Consider the following 18,081-nt stretch of genomic DNA (forward strand, 5'->3'; position numbering starts at 1 on the left):
CCACAATTTTGCATAAAGAGGAAAAAAAATGTACACGTTTGCTTGTGAGGGCATAAACACATCTTTGGAAGGATACATACATAAAGAACTGATAATTATGGCTGACTTCAAGAAAGAGTTCTAGATGGCTTAGGGGACAGGAGACGGGGGAATGGAGGGTGAGTTTCACTGTATCCTCTTCTGTACTTTCTGAACTTGGAATTATGTGAACATATTATGTATACAAAGACTAATTTAAGAATTAAACCACAAAAATACCATTTTTCACTTATGAGACTGGTAGAAGCCAGAGTATGATAACAAACCCCGAAGGCATGGCTTCAGTGAAATAAACACCTTCATTCATTACCAGTGGGGCGATAAATTGCTATAGTCCTGATCGGAGGAATCTGACGGGCTCTACCTAGATTCCAAATGCTTATGTTCTTTGACTCAGCAATTCCATTTCTGGGAATTTACCCTACACACACAGTCACACGCAGGTGAAATGATACATAAAAAAGGTCATTTACTGCCATGTTGTTTGTGACACCAAAACACTGGCAACAACCCAAATGTCCAAAGCAGACTGCTTAAATACATTACGGCACTACACACAACTGAACAGTACACACACACCGTGTATATGTGTGTGTCAGCATGTATCTGTGGATGGAAGTCTCTGCATACTGAATTGTAATGATCGGTAGGTATAGTAAAGGCAGAATTTATAGTATGCTAACTTTTGTTTAAAAAACGGGGGAGAAAAAGCAATGGTTTTTGAATCATGTGAATATACTGCCTATTTAGAAATTTAAAATTAAAAAGTACTACTGAAGAATTCTAATTTATATTCTTACAGTTTTTCACCAGATGTCATTATGATTTTGATGACACCAGAAGAAAAAGATCTCGAACGTTTTGTGTGAGCTCACTTCCATGCATGATTTTCACAGATGCAATATTCAAGTAGGAAGGTCGTTCAAATGAAACCTCATGCTGAGCTTACTACTACTCAAGACCTTGCCAATTTTAATGATAACCATTTATGCTAGAGTCTTTAAAAATCAGTGTTGTACCAAGCTGAGTAGGTTTTTTATTGTTGTCTTCAGATCAAAAGAGCACAGAGGGATGCAGAGTCCCTCCTCCTGCAGAGACCAGCCCTCTGTCTGGGCCTTAGGCTCTCCCGGGTACCTCTCCCGGCCCCCGCTTCTGTCAGCCCCCCTCCCGCCCTTCCCTCCTTTCCCTGCCTCTCTCCTCTCCCAGCATCTTCATAACTTCTTCCCTTACTGGAACCTCTCACTTTGAGTTAACCACCTGCACCCTCGTCCTCCAGGGCGGGGCCAACACTTCCTGCCTCCTCACCGCCTCCTTGCGCTCAGTTGCTCTCTGTCCTCTACCTTCATCTTTCTGCTGGCAAAGATGACCGGTGGCCTCCTCCTGCCCACCCCAAGGGATATTTTTCAGTTCAGGTCTTAGCTGATGAGACTTTATTGCATGTGGTAACGAACGATCCTTTGGCTCAAGTTCGGCTGAAGTGACACCCACCTTCCTGGCTGTTGTCACACATCTCTGACCTTTTCCATCCTTCTCTCCTTCATCCTCATTCTCCGGGGTCTCGCTCTGGGTCACCGCTCTTCTGTCTCCATTGCTCTCTGGGTGACCACATTCCTCCCAGAGTCTCAACTAGTCCCATGTATTGATGGCTCCCAAATGGGTACCGGCAGCCCGGAATTCTCCCCAAAGCTGACCAGACACCTCCACGTGTTTGTTCCAGTGAGATCACCAAGGGAACATACCCCACACAGAACCACCTTTATTCCCTGGAACTGACTTATCCTCTGGCTTTGCCATCTCTTTACTGAGTTACTCAAATGTGACCTCAAGTGTGGCTCCTCCTCCCTTCCTGCCCCCACTTCTCTCTCCTCCCCAAGGTCAACTGCCCTGCTTTGCTGTTTACTGACCATCATGATGCCCCCGCCAAAATTCTTCCTAAATCCATCTGTATCTCTTCATCTCTACTTCCACATCCTTGTCAAGGCTTTCATCGGTCATCGGTTTTTGGAGTTCTCAAACACGCCCTCATCGGTACCCTGGCCATCAGCCCTGTTATTCCTTCAGTCTGTCCTTGACAGAACCGCCTACCACGATCAGTCTCCAGTCACACCCTGACCACGTCACTCGCTGCCGACCACCCCTGGGGCTTCCCGCCCCCACAGCAGGGGCTCTCAGGCTTCGATGGACACCAGGATCAGTCACGTGAGGAAGCTTTTAAAGATGCTGATGCCTTGACCGTACGTCAGCCCAATTAACTCAGCATCTCGGAAGTGGGCCCTGGAATTCAGATTTTCATGCACCCCAGTGACTCAAGCGTTTGCCCAGGGTGGGGAGTCAGTCGCCCACAAGGTCGAGTTCCAGACCCCGGGTCACTATCACTGGCCTGGCTGCTGCCTCTCTCCGATCCTCCTTCCCACCATTCCCCGCCGGGTCCTTCTGTTCCTTCAACTTTTCTCCCAATCTCAACTCATGCTAGGCCCTCTGGGGTCTAACCCTCCTCCTCACCCCCTTGCCCGGCCCCTCCTCACACTTCAAAAGCCCGAGCTCAGTCACCACCTCCTTCCGGAAGCCCCTCCTGACACCATCTCCTGGACAGGCAGGTTCCCCGTCCTTGTGTGACCCCAGATCCCATGCACTGCTCAATTTTCGTATCAACCACACGGTATTAGAATTATCTTTTGATTGTTTCCCATGAAAGACAGTTTCTTGAGGGCAAGGATTGTGATTAAATTCATTTTTGTATCCCTGGACCTGATAAAGAATACGCATTCAGATATTTGAATGAATCAATTAAAAACTGAATGTCCACATACAATTTTGGTGATATTTAAATAAAAATCAGCTTTAATAAGTGACAACTACATATTATTTTGTCAGCTGCCTAAATCAGGGTTATTTCAAATTCATTTTTACTGAAGCAACAAATACAACAGTAATGAGACAGAGTACTACTGAGGTATGCTCGGTTAGCTTCAGAAATAAATTCTCGGTGGGGAGGGTGTATAGCTCAAGTGGTAGAGCGCATGCTCAGCACGCATGAGGTCCTGGGTTCAACCCCTGGTACCTCCTCCAAAAATAAGTAAACAAGTAAACTAACTACCTCCACCAAAGAAAAAAAAAATTCTCCACAATGCCCCATCCACAGCCAGCATCGTCATGCAATGTACCTGTAACTCACTTAACATCACACAGCTCACCCCCCCGCCATGACACACGACCACTGGCCCAGCGAAGCCAGCGAGGTGTTGCGAGCGCGGGGACAAAGGTCCAGTCTTCCTTAAGTGATGGATACAAAAAAGGCTGTGGTTCTAAAAGCAAACACAGCCTGACACCCTGAAGGCCCGCCCCCTGCATCAGTGGGACTGAGGAAGCCACTGGAAGAGAGGGGTGGGCTCTCCCCTCAGCCACGTGGACAAGACCTTCAAACCCATAACTGGCAACTGTAGGTTGGCAGGTGTAGAGAGAACATTCTTTGACCAAATTGCTCCTGGAAATACTGAAAATGGATACTACTGAGCCAGGGAGTGAAAGATGCTGAAGAAAAGTTTATGAATGGAAAGTGTTTTACCTGATTCAATTTTGTTAAGTATTTTTCTGGCACATTGTACAAAGGCCTCTTCTACATTCTCCCCTGTGAGGGCACTTGTTTCCAAAAACATCAGCTCTAAAATTGACATCAAACAAAAGATGAAGCCATATTTAGAAGACAACCACAACTATTCAATTAATAACAGCCTGTTTAGTATTCTCCTGGAATAGCGGGCGAAATAGAATTATTACTTAAAACCATTATTTCTGCAAATATAAAATCAATAAATGTCAAAAATGTTTTTAAATATTAGAAGAATTCTAACTTTTCCCAAAAAGTAACCAGTATCTTGTGCCAGCACTTAAAGCTTTTGAAGAAACTAAGCAGGCAGCAACGCTGAGTAAGGAAGCAAGCTGGCTGAAACCGCCCAGGGGTCGATATGAAATAAACTAGCAACTTCCTTCTCCAATCACCTTCACGTCACCACAAATACAACCTACAGGAGCTCACACTCTGGGGGGACTACGTGGCCGTGTGACGTCCTCACAGTGAAGGAATGTTGTATGAACAAACGCTCTTCTGACCATCAGGTGGTCACTCACCCGGTACAAAGCCCACTCTCCTTGCTTTTGTGAGCAAACACAAGCTCCCTAGACGCTTGTTTCTTACTTGTAAAGATCAGGTTCATTTAAATGACAGATAAACTCCTTTTGAGCTTCAATATTCTAAGCTTGCATGCTTCTAAATAGCTTCTTTACAAACTCTTTTTTTTTAAATTTACTGGAGTACAGTCAGTTACAATGTGTCAATTTCTGGCGTGCAGCACAAATGTCCCAGTCATGCATATATATACATGCATATATTCGTTTCCATATTCTTTTCCATTAAAGGTTATTACAAGATATTGAATATACTTTCTTGTGCTGCACAGAAGAAATTTGGTTTTTTAAATCTGTTTTTATATATAATGGCTTACATTTGCAAATCTCAAACTCCCAAATTTATTCCTTCTCACCCCTTTTCCCCCAGTAACCATAAGATTGTTTACTATGTCTGTGAGTCTGTTTCTGTAAACTCACGTTTTTATCCCACGTGTTAATTTTCTTAGCAGAAAACCAGTTAATCTGCGAGAGTATAATTTGGCAGCCCGAGTCCAGTTAAAAATTGATATCAGGATATTTTTAGTTCTTGACTGGTTCTAAAGATTAAAGTAATTTTAAAATGTCTGAATTCTTACTCTGCTATCTATAAGCAACTATTAATTTTATGTATCACTCTAATGTATTCCATAGAGAAATTCAGACAAGTTTCAAAGGCAACTATAGCCAAATGACTTAAAATTAATGTAGTAAAATAAAGCCAGTAAGTCCAGTATTTCTTCTACTGCTTCCCTTTCTATTTAGATCTAGTATTTCACCAACTTAGCTTCAAATCACATTTTAAAAAGATGACATTGGGGGGAGGGTACAGCTTAGTGGCAAAGTGCATGTCTAGCATGCACAAGGTCCTGGGTTCGATTCCTAGTATCTCTGTTTAAAAAAATAAACAAAGAAATAAATATAAAATTACCTTCCCCATTCAAAAAAAATTAAAAAAGAAAGATGACACCATCTGATTAAGGCCTTTGAAAATTACTGTGATAAATTTCACTTGAAACCAAGACCTGTAACATTCAGAAATCCTAGACTGAAAAGTCATTGCAGAACACTAAGACATCTGCTTTTATCATTATAGTAACTTTTGTAGGCAGAATGCAATACAGCGAAAATATACTAAATAAGTCTAAATTTACAGTAAGAACAAGAGGAAGTTCCACATTTCCTAAATATAGTTTCATCTTAAAACTCCAGTAGAGGTAACAGGTGAGAGGTCACTTGCCGTTCTCTTGAGCAAATCTGGAGGCTTCCAAGAAAGTGACTTCCCGATCGGCGTCCAGGTCCTTCTTGTTCCCACAGAGGATGATCACGATGTTCTGACTCGCTAGCATTCTGGCATCTGTTAACCAATTAGTAAGCGCATTGTAGGTTTCTCGGCTGCGTAATATAAGATTGTGGAAATAGTACATGTATTTTATAAAGCTAGCAACTCTTTCCAGGCACTCACACTACTCACACCACTTTCAAACACGTGGGGCGACGCCAGCAACCTTGAAGGGAACTCAGACAACCTGAATGCCCCGAGCGTGCTCCACACCCACACCAGTTTGTTTCACTTTGTTTCCAGGAGAATGAGACGGGGAGTCTGACAGCATGCGGTCTGTTGTTTGCCCAGCCGGGGTACAAAAGGAAACAGAAGTTGCTCCCTTCATTTTACAGTATTTATGGAGCTCTCAGTACATGCAAGGTGATGAGGGACACCTGAGAGCTCGCCTCTGCCACTCAGTGAATCCCTGCAACCTGCTGGTACCTTGTTTCCCAGGAAGTTATCACCTGGATTCTTGGTAAGGGACTCTATGGCATAGATTCTCATTATCTCCCTTTTCTCTGAGACTCCCAAGGCCCAAAGAAACTAAGTTGCCCAAAGTCACACGTTGGGCCAGTGGCAGAGCCAGGATTTGACCAGGTCCGTCCGCCTTCAGGACCGTTCTCGGCCCTCATCTATCTAGGGCCAGTTTCCTCTGCTGGCACACTCTGACGGGGCGGCCTCACACGCGGGCAGGCGGAGCCCCTCACCCCCAGGCAAGGGCGGCAGGGCTGCCCGCCTCCTCGCCAGAGCCCCTCATTCTGAATACAGGCCGGGTGTGCAACAGACACCCTCTCACAAGCGTCTTCCCAGAAGGAGCCCCCAGATGACACAGTTCAGTTGACGTTTCAGAGGTGGTGCTGGCGAACACTGAGATCAGCACAGACTGATGGGATTCCTTCGAGGACGGGGACCTTCTATGACCTGCACTGTCCAATACAGCGGCCACCAGCCGCAGGTGACTTCTGAGCACTGGGAATGGGGCAAGTGAGACCAGGCAGCTGAAAATTTAATTTAATTTAATTTGCGATAGCTGCGGTGATGGCTACACACAGGACAGTGCACTCAGATCCTTCTGTGTGCCAAGAGCTTTATACTAACCAACTTGACCGCCCAGCAGCCTCACGAGTCTCACACGATCATCATTACTCCACAGACAAGGAAGCTCAAGTCCAGTCAGAGTGCCCTGTCTGAGGACGCCACACAGTGACCAGACGTGACCTAGAGCCTGTGCTTGATGGACGGCAATTACTTCTAATGATTTACCACAAAGGAAAACTCTAAGTTCTTTTGTTTGTTCTTTGGGGTTTTTTTGCAAGCCTTCAGTGTCAAAACATCATGTTAAGAAACACAGTGAAACACCATGGATGCTTCATCTAAAACCTTGGGGACATCCTTCTTTACGTGGTAAAGTAGTGGCGGGTCCAAGAACCTCCAAGACTCCCCGTGAAAGGGCTGTGGGGCTCTGGACCCCCAGCCATGCCCGCCGCCTCCCCCCCCCCCCACTGCTGATGCACAAAGCATCCCCTGCAGGGAGGCGCGGACCCAGGGAGCAGAGGCGGCGCCTCTTCCGGGGGCTTGTTACCTGGTGATGTCGTAGACAAGGAGGGCCCCCGCTGCACCTCTGTAGTAACTCCTCGTCACAGACCTGGAAGAGTTACACGCTTTTACTTTCAACCAGCCAGAGCCTGGACTCCTGAGCACCATCCGCTCATATGAAAGCACCTGTTTTTGCCTTGAAAACCACAATACAGGGGCAGACGTTGCTTTCAGAGGAATGATTCAGGGTCACCTGAAAGTATGCATGATGAGCTATTCCACCTGAAATCAGTGTCACAGAAATGGCAGGGAGGTGGGGACGTCCAGCTGGGACAAGTATGATATTCCCTAAAGGGTGGATGAAGCTCTTCCGCAGAGCCAAGGGCATCTTTGAGAACTTACAGGGCGGGCAGAGAGGGAGCCCTCTCAGAAGCTGAGTGGGCCCTGGGCGCTCGGCAGTCCCCCTCTGCTGGCGCGGGGGTCCTGTGTCTTCCCCCCGGGGAGAGGGGACCTCCTTCCCGGACTCCACAGCCGCGCTGCCCTGCATGACCTTCCTCTCGCCCCTCACCTGTTTCTACAGTGCCCAAATGTATCTTGTCCGGGTCCACAATTTCCAGGATTTTTCTTTCAGTAACACATTTTCTCCCCTGCAGCACGAATCCCTCCCTGGTTCATTACATTTTTCCCACTAGCAAAATCAAATTTGCTCCGGCACCTCCCATCTTAAAGAACAAAGTAGGAGGCTTGATCCCCCGCTACTGTTCCATCGCTTTCTCTTTCTGACACCCAACCTTCCCCAGAGCTGCCTGACCAGTGCCCCTCCCTTCCTATTCCCCCCACCGCCGCCCTGCCTTGCCGCTCCTCCCACACAGCTGGTCCAGGTCACGCAGCTCTGTGGGTCCAGACCCAGTGCACCTGTCCTGCCCCGCTCCGCTGCTGCAGCCCCCTCTCTCCCGGCCTCCTCCTCTCCTCACCAGCTACGCTGAATCATTCCTCTGAATCTGCCCTGTTGGTACCAGAGTTCCTTCCCCAGGGCTGGGCTCTGGCTCTCTTAGTCTACCAACAGTCCTGACTCAGATTTAATCCTCAGCTCAGACTACATCTGTAAGATCCAACCGCTGCTACCCCAGCATCTCCACGTGACCACATGATGAACATCTGTAAGAGAGAACCCTGGTTCCCAGCCTTCAGGTCCCTCCTGGCGGGGGGTGGGGTGAGGGGTGAGGAGGTCCCACCATCCACTCTGTTTATAATCTGTTTATAATCTCTGCTCGGAGCCTCCACGCCTCTTCATGCCCATCTCTATACTGAGTCCATCAGGTCCTGACCTGTCTCACCAACTGTTCACGCCCCACAATGTACATGTCTCTCCATCCTCACCAGCACTGTCCTAATCCACGCCACCAGCTCTCTGCCTGGACCCCTGCAGGCTCCTACAGCTGGTGTCCCCGCTGTCACTTGCTGACCTCCAGAGCAACAAAAGTCCTCCTCAAGGTCTACAAGGCTCCTGTGCTCCGGAATGGGGCAATGGTCAGTGACTCAACCGCTTTAATCGATCATGTCTGCAGTCCGAAACCTCCGTAAGAGGCCCTAGGCAGTGGGGCTCAGACAGCTTCCGAGTTCGTGAGCACATGGCGGTGTGGAGAGGGCGGGGAGCCCAGCGCTGGGTCCCCACACCCATGCCGTCTGCACCTCTTCCATTTGGCCATTTGTGACTTGCACCCTTTATAATAGACTGGTAACATCGAATGCGGTGCTTTCCTGAGCTCTGTGAGTCGTTCCAGTGAATTTGGGAGCCTGGGGGCAGGGCCATGGAAGCCCTGAATTCACTGACTGCTGGGCAGACGCTGAGAGTGACCGGTGTGTGCAGGGCGGACAGTCGGGGGCCTGAGCCCTGAACCTGCGGCGTCTGGTGCTCACTCCGGGTACCGTCAGCATCGAAGTGGGCTGTCGGTCACAGAGTGGTGTGGAAAAAGGCCACTCACCTGGGGTCAGATAAGAGGCACCACCATCAACTACACTTCAACAAAAAGGTAAAAAAAAAAAAAGAAAAAAAAAGAAAAACAGGCACCAAAGAAACAAACAGTGCCTACCTCTGGGGAAAAAGAAAACCGTGGAACTTACAGAAAACAAACAGAATTGCTCATTATTCTTTGATATTTTGAAAAGGGCAGCTATTTTTAAATTTACTTTTTAGCCCTTAAATTTCCCAGGCTCGAAGCGTTCCCCCGTCTCCTTACAGACGCTACCGCAGAGGGCAGAGCAGCGGGGTGAGGGGGGCCAGCTGTCAGCTCTCCCCTAGGGAGCCCCCGGGGGCAGGTCTTTTCCACATGTAGTAGGAGGCAACTCTTCTCTATTTTAGCTCCAGCTCCCAGAGAAGAAGCATCAGAGAGGCACCGGCCTGTGGCGCCTGCCCCTGCTGCCTCCCCGTCCTGCAGGGCCGGGTCCCAGGGCTGCTTTCTCCCTCTCTGGCTTTCTCCCCTGTGTTGGTGAGGTGTGGCTTCCTGAAGTTTCTAAGAAAGAATACAACAATTCTCTCCCGTTCTTGCATAACTGAAGATACTCTGATTCTTCTTCTCACACCTAATGGATAGTTTGGCCAAGTTTCCAATTTTAGGCTGGAAAAAAATTTTTTCACGTTGAGGTTTGAAGGTGATGCTTCCATTATCTTCTAGCTTCCAAATGCTGCTGTTGAACAGTCCATGCCTGATCCTTTATTGGGATTGTTTTGGCCTCTTGGAGTCTTTCCGTATCTTCGCTTCATCCATAATGCTCTGAAATTTTACATGGCACACCCCTGTCTGGAATTTCTCCCATTCATCTGTATTTGGTGCAAGGTGGGCCAATAAATGTGGAATCTCATTCCTTCAGTGGAAAATTTTCTTTAATTGTTTCTTTTAGTGTTTCCTCTGTTTTCCCTTCTTCGGGAATGCCTAATTAGTCAGGCATTGGGACCTCCTGAATTAGTTCTGGATGATTCTTTGTTGTTTCCTCCCCTTCCCATCTCAAGTTTGCTGTTTAACTTTCAGGAAGATCATTACTCTACTTAATATATTATTTGATCGCTCTTTTGTAGTTTTAGTTTTCTCCTATTCCCTGGAAGTTTCTATTTTCTTTATTTTGGGCTCTTTCTTTTATTTTAAAAACTTCCTTCAAGTGTCTGGTGATCCTTGGTTGATCAATTATATTCAAGAACAAGGAATTATAAAAGTCTTAAAAAAAACCCCACCCCTTTATGTGTGGGCTGGAGGCTTTACCGTGAAATGGCTAGACAGAGATTGGGCTATTCCACTGGGGAAACCAAAATATTAGCATCCTTAAGCCTTTCCTTTGGGGCTATTCATCTTTCTGCAGAGAATATATACCTGACTTTAAATGAAATGCCTGCACTGGGATTAAATTTTATTTAACTGAATTTTGAAATTGTGACTATCTGTTCTGCTTGACTTTGGGTATCTGTTCAAAAAGCACAACTGAAATATTAATCTACTTTCTTGCTTTAGTACTTACAGAATATTAAACCTGTAACCTTATCCGCAGTGATCTGGGGCCATCATTGCAAACATCGATGGTGACTATAGTGCAATGAAAGTGTTGAGGAGAGAAGAGAGAATATTTTGTGGAATGTTTTAATGTAAAACAAAACCAGCCCCCAACGAAGTTTTAAAAAATTCTCCTTTTAAAGTAAAATGCAGAGAAGAATTGTTTGTGCTACTATTTTGCTTTGATTTGAATCTAAAAGTACAGTGTGGAACAGGCAACGCCACACCCTCCTAATGCACTCACTAGTCTCGAAGAATAAATTAGCCTCCAAATTAGGGCGCATTCACTTGGAAGAGGTTCTAATGCATTCTTTCATAAATCAGTGCTGCATGGAGAAAAACTGACTTCTAGCTTGTCTTATAGCTTCCAGAGGCAAAATTTCTAAAATCTAGGGGAGGGAGTTGGGGAGGACTATATATATATTAGGAGAATATAACTGATTATTTCAAACCCAATTTTCAAATATTTTTCTTAATTTAGAGAAAAAGCTACCTGAATCGTTCTTGGCCGGCTGTGTCCCATATCTGTAACTTGACATATTTACCACCAACGTTTATTATCTTTGAACCAAATTCCACTCCTATTGTATGATTTGAGTCATCTTTGACTGAAAAAGAGAAAGAAATTTCATTTTAGAACACTAAGGAAACAGGCTCAGATTTAAACGAGTAACATTAAAATCAAGACTTAAGTCAATGGAAAATGCAATTTACTTCAGCCATTCATTTCTCCAACAGTCAGATGATAACAGGTACTTGTTCTTTTAAAGAGAGCACATACAATCCCTGTTCTTAAAGAGACAATAAAAGCTTTCCTCAAAAATCCTAAACAAACCATGTATTTTAAAGCCGGGGCTTGGACGAGGCCACACCACAGGAGATGGTGTCTCCCCGTCCACTGTTAAGGTTCTCATGAATGGCGGCTGCACGGAAGCCTGGGCACCACGTGGAGGCCTCACCACCCAGGGGCAGACCTGCAACTTGGCCAGTAATGGTTTTAACTATTCCGCCAAATCTCCTAAAGAAATAAAAGTAAAGGGAAGGAAAGGCACTGAAGCCCAAGAAAGAAACAAAGAAACTTAATGGACATCAAAGATTAAGGGGAAACGAGGAAAAGATAGTGTGAAAAACAAAACAAACAAACCCAAAAAACAAAAACTCTATGCATCTACAGCTGCTGGGATTTCATGAATTTTAGCACTGCGTGGCGCTAATCTGGAATGAATCCTCTGGAGAAATCAATACTGTTTGAATGGGCAGGGCGGCGGGCGAAGTAGCCTGCTAAACTCAACTGGAATAAGCCGTCTATAAAAGAAAATTTCTGTGATGGATATCGTGGGCATATGGTCCACTAGCTGGCTTATATTTTATAACCACAGGATAAAATTTAATTGTACCAGAAGTCAGGAATGCCACTTGACAGCTATGTTTATTGCTGCCTGGGAGCGTGGGGGTTGGGGAGGGGAACAGGGACCCCAGCAGCCTGTCTCACGCCTGGACAGTGCAGAACTGGACATCCTGCTAGACCGAGCCACTGCGCACACCTTGGAGTAAAAGCCTTCAGAGGGCCATAACCGAAGGCCAAGGGCATCCTGACTAGGTCATGGCTACACGAGAGATAAAGTGAAACCTTGTGACAACATTACTGTGACAGTGAGGAGTGACAGGGAGGGCGACCAAGGGGGAGATCCCCACAGAGGAGGGGGAGAGCAGCAGGCTGGGCGCTTGGTCCACTGTTGTCCGGATGCTCGCTTCTGAGACGGAGCAAGGAAAAGCCTTGGTAACTGGCAAAGAAGCCTGGACCGCCCGGTGAGTGAAGACGTGTTCAATTCAGTAAGGACTGGCTCCGTGACTGAGCCATGCTGGGTCCGTGTCGCTATACAGAGGTTCCAGCAAGCTCTTGGCTGATGAAAATGCAATGAGCAAAATGCACTTCTAGAATTTTATTCTTCAAGCTCTTTTCCAAGACACACTATGCTGCCTCTTTTTCCATTTTACCTACCACCTGACGTATCTCATACATATTTAAGATGCACTTCATTTTTTAAAAAATTTAAAAAAATTTTGGGGGCAGGGCAGAGGTAGTTAGGTTTACTTATTTATTTATTTTTGGAGGAGGTACTGGGGATTGATCCCAGGACCCTGCAAATGCTAAGCATGTGCCCTGCCGTTTGAGCTATACCCTCCCCCCGAGATGCACTTCATTAAATGAAATTAATTCTGTTTCCGTTCCTTCATCTGACTACCAAACAGACAGGCCATTCTCCACAATTCTTTCCATTATTATAAAAGCACTACTTATTTTAAGGGCCTTTCAAACCTACCACCTTTTACAATAGTTTGGAATACAAAATTCAATCCCCTTTACCAAGAGTGTGAGTCAGTTGCAAAAGTTATTTCCTCTGGTCAAAATGTCTGGGTTTGAGTCTCACCAATTATGAGGTCACCATGAAGAGGTACACACTCACTTCTCTGAACCTCTGTTTCTTTACTTGCAAAATAGAATTGAAGATTACAACTGCCTTAATGACAACACAAGGCTGCCGAGGACAGATGTTATTTCATTCAAAATGCACAACGAGCCTGCTGGGAAATGAAATTCCACATTATCCCACTGTATTTCAGTATCTGGAAAATGTACAGACGGTACACTACGTAATGAACTATGAACCATTATAAGGCTGAACTGCTAAATAAAAATCAGATTACTAAAAGTTTAATAACAGACTTTAAATGTCATTTAAAAATATTTTTAAACTACGAGTTTTTTCCTGAAAAAACTATTCATAAGTCCAGCTGTAAACAAATCCGAGCAGGAGTGCGCTCTCAGAAGGAGACGTGTGTGAACACAGACCACATGGCATCACTTACATTTTTTTTCAATAAACTGGTGAAGCAAGCAAGACTTGCCGGTTCCTGCATTGCCAATAACCAAGAATTTAAACAAAAAATCTGAAAGACAAAAAGAGATTGTGAAAAGCAACTTTAAAACAGGTGCTATGAATTTATTCTTACGCTACAATCATAAAAATTTAATGAAATATTAGTTGCTAATATAACAGAAAAAAAAGAGGTAACAGTATTTTGTGAAAATGGCAATAAACACATTGACTTACCTTCCCACCTTTTCTGTATCTGGCTTGCGTGCTAACTCAGCGCCATTTCAAACTGGGGACAATTTGTTTTGATATTAAAAGTTGGAAAACTTCTTATAATGACTAAAATCTGTCTCTCTGCTACACTATTCAAAAAAAATACACACACACAATGACGAGCGAAAGTCGCCTAGAAATTTCAAGTGTTTTCTGTACAAAAGAAAAAACCTGGTAGACTTTGAGGCTTTGAGAAGTCGCTTTCCTTTTTTTTTTTTTTTTTTTTTTTAAAAAAACAATAGGTGTCAGTTTTCCCCGTACTTGCAGACTTCTGTGGCCTTGCCTCTGTCCCCTCATCTGTGACCTGTGGGAAGGCTGGCTTAAGCCCAGCTGGGGTCAGTATTCCACGTGAGAAGTCTGCCTCATTCAGTGTAGATAAAGCTCTTCATTTCTTCTTTACATGTTGGAATTTATTTATTTATTTTTATTATTTTATTTTGGGGGGGCAGGGAGGGAGGCAATTAGGTTTATTCATTTACTTATTTTTAGAGGAGGTACTGGGGACTAACCCCAGGCCCTCCTGCACGCTAAGCATGTGCTCTACCACTTGAGCTACACCCTCCCCCACTTGGAATACATTTAATTTGGGATCCTACTTTCTATAACCGGAAAAAGAGGCTTTCCAGCACGGAGTCTGTAAATTAGAGTGATGTAGCATTAGGAGCCTCATACGGCCCTGGAGATTCATTTTTGCTTTTTATTAGGAAAGAACTCTCGTTCTGCTCAGTCCAGGCCCTGCAGAGCACCCACCCCGTCTCCCACGATCACCCTTTGATCCTGACCCACCACTGCTCACCCCTGGCTGCCAGGCTCATCCCCTGGCCCTGCAGGCCCTGCTCCACATTCCTGGTTCCCTTGTGTGCACCCCTGCAGGTGTCACCTCTGCACTCCTGTGTCCAGCCCAGACCAAGCACTGCTGGCCCTGGCTCCTTCCAGTTAAGCCCAAATAGTCTATTTCTTTGCCGGTGCCTGGGCTAGCCCTGTTTCCTAAGAACTACATTCATATCACTCCAAGATTAAGCTGTCAGCCTCTCATGATTTTCAAATGGTTGTAGGCAATTAAACTTATAGGGCAGTGCTATTAGAATTGTCAGCATTTAAAAATATCAACAGTTTTATGCTTCCCACTGCCCGTTTTAAAAGCAAGCCTATCAGTGTTCATAACAGTATTACTCACGGTAGCCAAAAGATGGAACCAACTCAAATATCCATTGATGGATAGATGGATAAACAAAATATAGTATATACATACATTGGGATATTATTCAACATTAAAAAGGAAGGACTTTCTGGCACATGCTACAACATGGATAAACTCTGAGAAAATTGTGCTAAGTGAAATAAGCCAGGCACAAAAGGACAAATACCAGAAGATTCCACTTCCAGGACATGAGGTACTCAGAGTCATCAAACTCATAGGGACAGAAAGTAGAAGGGTGATTGTTGGGGAGGGGATGGGGGAGAGGAAATGGAGAGTTTGCATTCAGTAGATACGAAAGATGAGAAAGTTCTGGAGATGGATGGTGGTGGTAATGGTTGTACAACAGTGTGAATGTACTTAATGCCACTGAACTGTAGAGTTAAAAAGGGTTAAAATGGCAGATCTTATGTAATGTATGTTTCACTACACACACAAAATAAAATGTGCCAAGTCTAATTATTTTCATCAAACAGCTTTTACAAACCAAGAAATTGAAGGGAAGCTGGTTAAGATGGTCAGGTTAAAATGGAAATATTGGAATTTCTCACTCTGGTTCCATATCTCCTTCTATTTAAGAAATAAAGCCCAAAACATTACATAAAAAAAGATGAAAATCAGAGGTTGAACCAAGATGGCAGAGTAGAGAGACTCATAGCTCACTATCTCCCATGAATACACCAAGAATTACATCTATAAACCAACTGAATCACACAGATGCCTACTGAACTGTGGCAGAGTGTCTCTCGCTTTGAAGTACAGGAGGATTCTCACAAAATCCAATAAACAACAAGTTTATATGGTATAGCACAGGGAACTATATTCAATACCTTGCAGTAACTTACGGTGAATATATGAAAATGAATATATGTATGTTCCTATATGACTGAAGCATTGTGCTGTACACTAGAAATTGACAACATTGTAAACTGACTATACTTCAATCAATATATATATATAATATATAAAATATATATATAATATATAAAAGAAAGATGAAAATCAGGTGAAGATGCTGTCACTATGTAGGCAAAAGTAAGCCTTGAGAGAAAAAATTATTTGTGTACACAAATTGGAATGTTTCTTATGTGCCCATGTGAAGGAAGGAGTAGTGAGCTGAACTGCAACTCTCTTCAGGGCTCAGCCGGAAGTGAAAGGACAGGCTGGGGAAAAATCCTCTCCCCAGTGCAGGAAGACAAGGAGCCCTCTCTGACTCTGCCTGGCCTCTCAGCAGAAAAACATTCCACTTTGAAGGTTTATCATCTGAGTCTGAAGTTCAAATTTAAAAAACATGTGGAGTAAAATGATTATAAATCAATAAAAAATGTTTAAAAAATGTGGAAAATGAATCTTCAAGTCAAGAAATTTAAAATAATGGGATGCCTGGAAGAAGCAAATGCAGATCACTCTGGAAAGAAACACCCTCAGCCCGAGGTATAGAGGATTCCCACACTTACAGCTCCTCTGAAGATGAGCTCACAATCTAAAATTAAAAAACACTCAAGGGAACAGTCCATCTTGAATTAGTCAGCAATCCCAAAACATTAAACTTTCAAGAATCTGATTAAAAAAAGAACCTAAGAAACTATACTCAAGCTGATTAATACTGTAAAAAATAATTGAATCCATAAGAAAAGAATAAAGTGATATAAAAAGAGGTAGATTTCTAGAATGTGTCTAGAAATAAAAACTGCAGTCTTTAAAAATAAACAGTCAATAGGGGGCAGGGTGTAGCTCAAGTGGTAGAGCCCATGCTCAGCACCCAAGAGGTCCTGGGTTCAATCCCTAGTACCTCCTCCAAGCAGAAATCAATGAATAAACCTAATTACCTCCTCCTCATTAAAACAACACAAAACAAAACACAAACACCACAAGCAAAACGTGTGCTTTGAGATTGTTCCACAAATCTGTCTCATCCTTTAACAAATGCTGACATTATGAATCTTAGGTATCACTGAATTATAAATTTTAAAAAGTCAATAAATGAGTTAAAGAACAGAATTAACATGACTAAGGAGAAAATTAGTGAACTGGAATAGAGAATGAAGAAAATTACAAGGAGGCAGAACAGAGAATTGAAGAGAAATAAAATATGAGAGTTTAAGTAACATGGAGGATTGGATTTGGCTTCCCAGTGCATATAAATGTTATGTTTACACTACGTTGTAGTCTGTTAAGTGTGCAGTAGTATTATGTCTTAAAAACCAATGTACATACTTTAATTAAAAAATACTTCATTGGTAAAAAACGCTAACCATCATCTGAACCCTCAGCAAGTCATAATCTTTTGGCCACAGTAACATTAAAGATCACTGATCACCATAACAACTATAATAATAATGAAAAAGTTTAAAATGTTGCAAGGATTACCAGAACATGACCCGGAGACGTGAAGTGAGCAAATGCTGTTGGAAAGATGGTGCCAGCAGACTTGTTCAATGTAGAGTTGCCGTGAACCTTCAATTTGTAAAAAATGCACTCTGTGAAGCACAAGGCATGGCTGTCAACGGATGTAAGGGTTTTATATTTCACTCAAACTGGTAAAATGATGATACCAGTAGACTGTGGTATGTATATACAGTCTAATACCCAGAGCGACCACTAAAACAACTATGCGAAGAGACAGACCCCAGAACATCAGGGAAACAGGTCATACTCAGAAACAGGTAAATCCATATGGTATCACTCATATATGGAATCGGAAAAAAAAGAAAAAAAAGAGGACACTAATGAACTCATCTACAAAACAGAAACAGATAACAGACTTAGTAAACAATCTTATGGTTATGGGGGAAAGAGGGTGGGAAGGGATAAATTTGGGAGTTTGAAATTTGCAAATGTTAGCCACTGTATATAAAAATATATTTAAAAACCTAAGTTTCTTCTGTATAGCACAGGGGACTATAGTCAATGTCTTGTAATGAAAAAGAATATGAAAATGAATATATGTATGTATATGCATGCCTGGGACATTGTGCTGTGCACCAGAGATTGACACATTGTAACTGACTGTACTTCAATAAAAAAATAGGTAAATCAAATGGAATTCTAAAAAATATTCTCATAAACCACAGAAAGATTAGAAAAAGAAAAGAGGGAAATAAAAAAACAGAATAGAAAGTA

At 43.7% G+C, this 18,081-nt stretch overlaps 1 protein-coding gene across 2 annotated transcripts in view; it reads right to left on the bottom strand.

The window, feature by feature from the left end:
- Nucleotides 1-18,081, bottom strand: part of RAB4A (RAB4A, member RAS oncogene family) — a 45,548-nt gene that overhangs the window by 7,842 nt on the left and 19,625 nt on the right. The window contains exons 3-7 of one of the 2 annotated variants that reach the window (XM_032491863.1): nt 13,480-13,560; nt 11,102-11,216; nt 7,113-7,175; nt 5,444-5,598; nt 3,605-3,700 (exon numbers count right to left, since the gene is read on the bottom strand). In XM_032491863.1, the coding sequence (XP_032347754.1) occupies nt 3,605-3,700; nt 5,444-5,598; nt 7,113-7,175; nt 11,102-11,216; nt 13,480-13,560 (510 nt within the window). The remainder of the gene's footprint in view (nt 1-3,604; nt 3,701-5,443; nt 5,599-7,112; nt 7,176-11,101; nt 11,217-13,479; nt 13,561-18,081) is intronic. The other variant, XM_032491864.1, reaches the window with a different exon arrangement.

The sequence above is a fragment of the Camelus ferus genome, chromosome 11 (assembly GCF_009834535.1).
Source record: "Camelus ferus isolate YT-003-E chromosome 11, BCGSAC_Cfer_1.0, whole genome shotgun sequence".
Lineage (NCBI taxonomy): Eukaryota > Metazoa > Chordata > Mammalia > Artiodactyla > Camelidae > Camelus > Camelus ferus.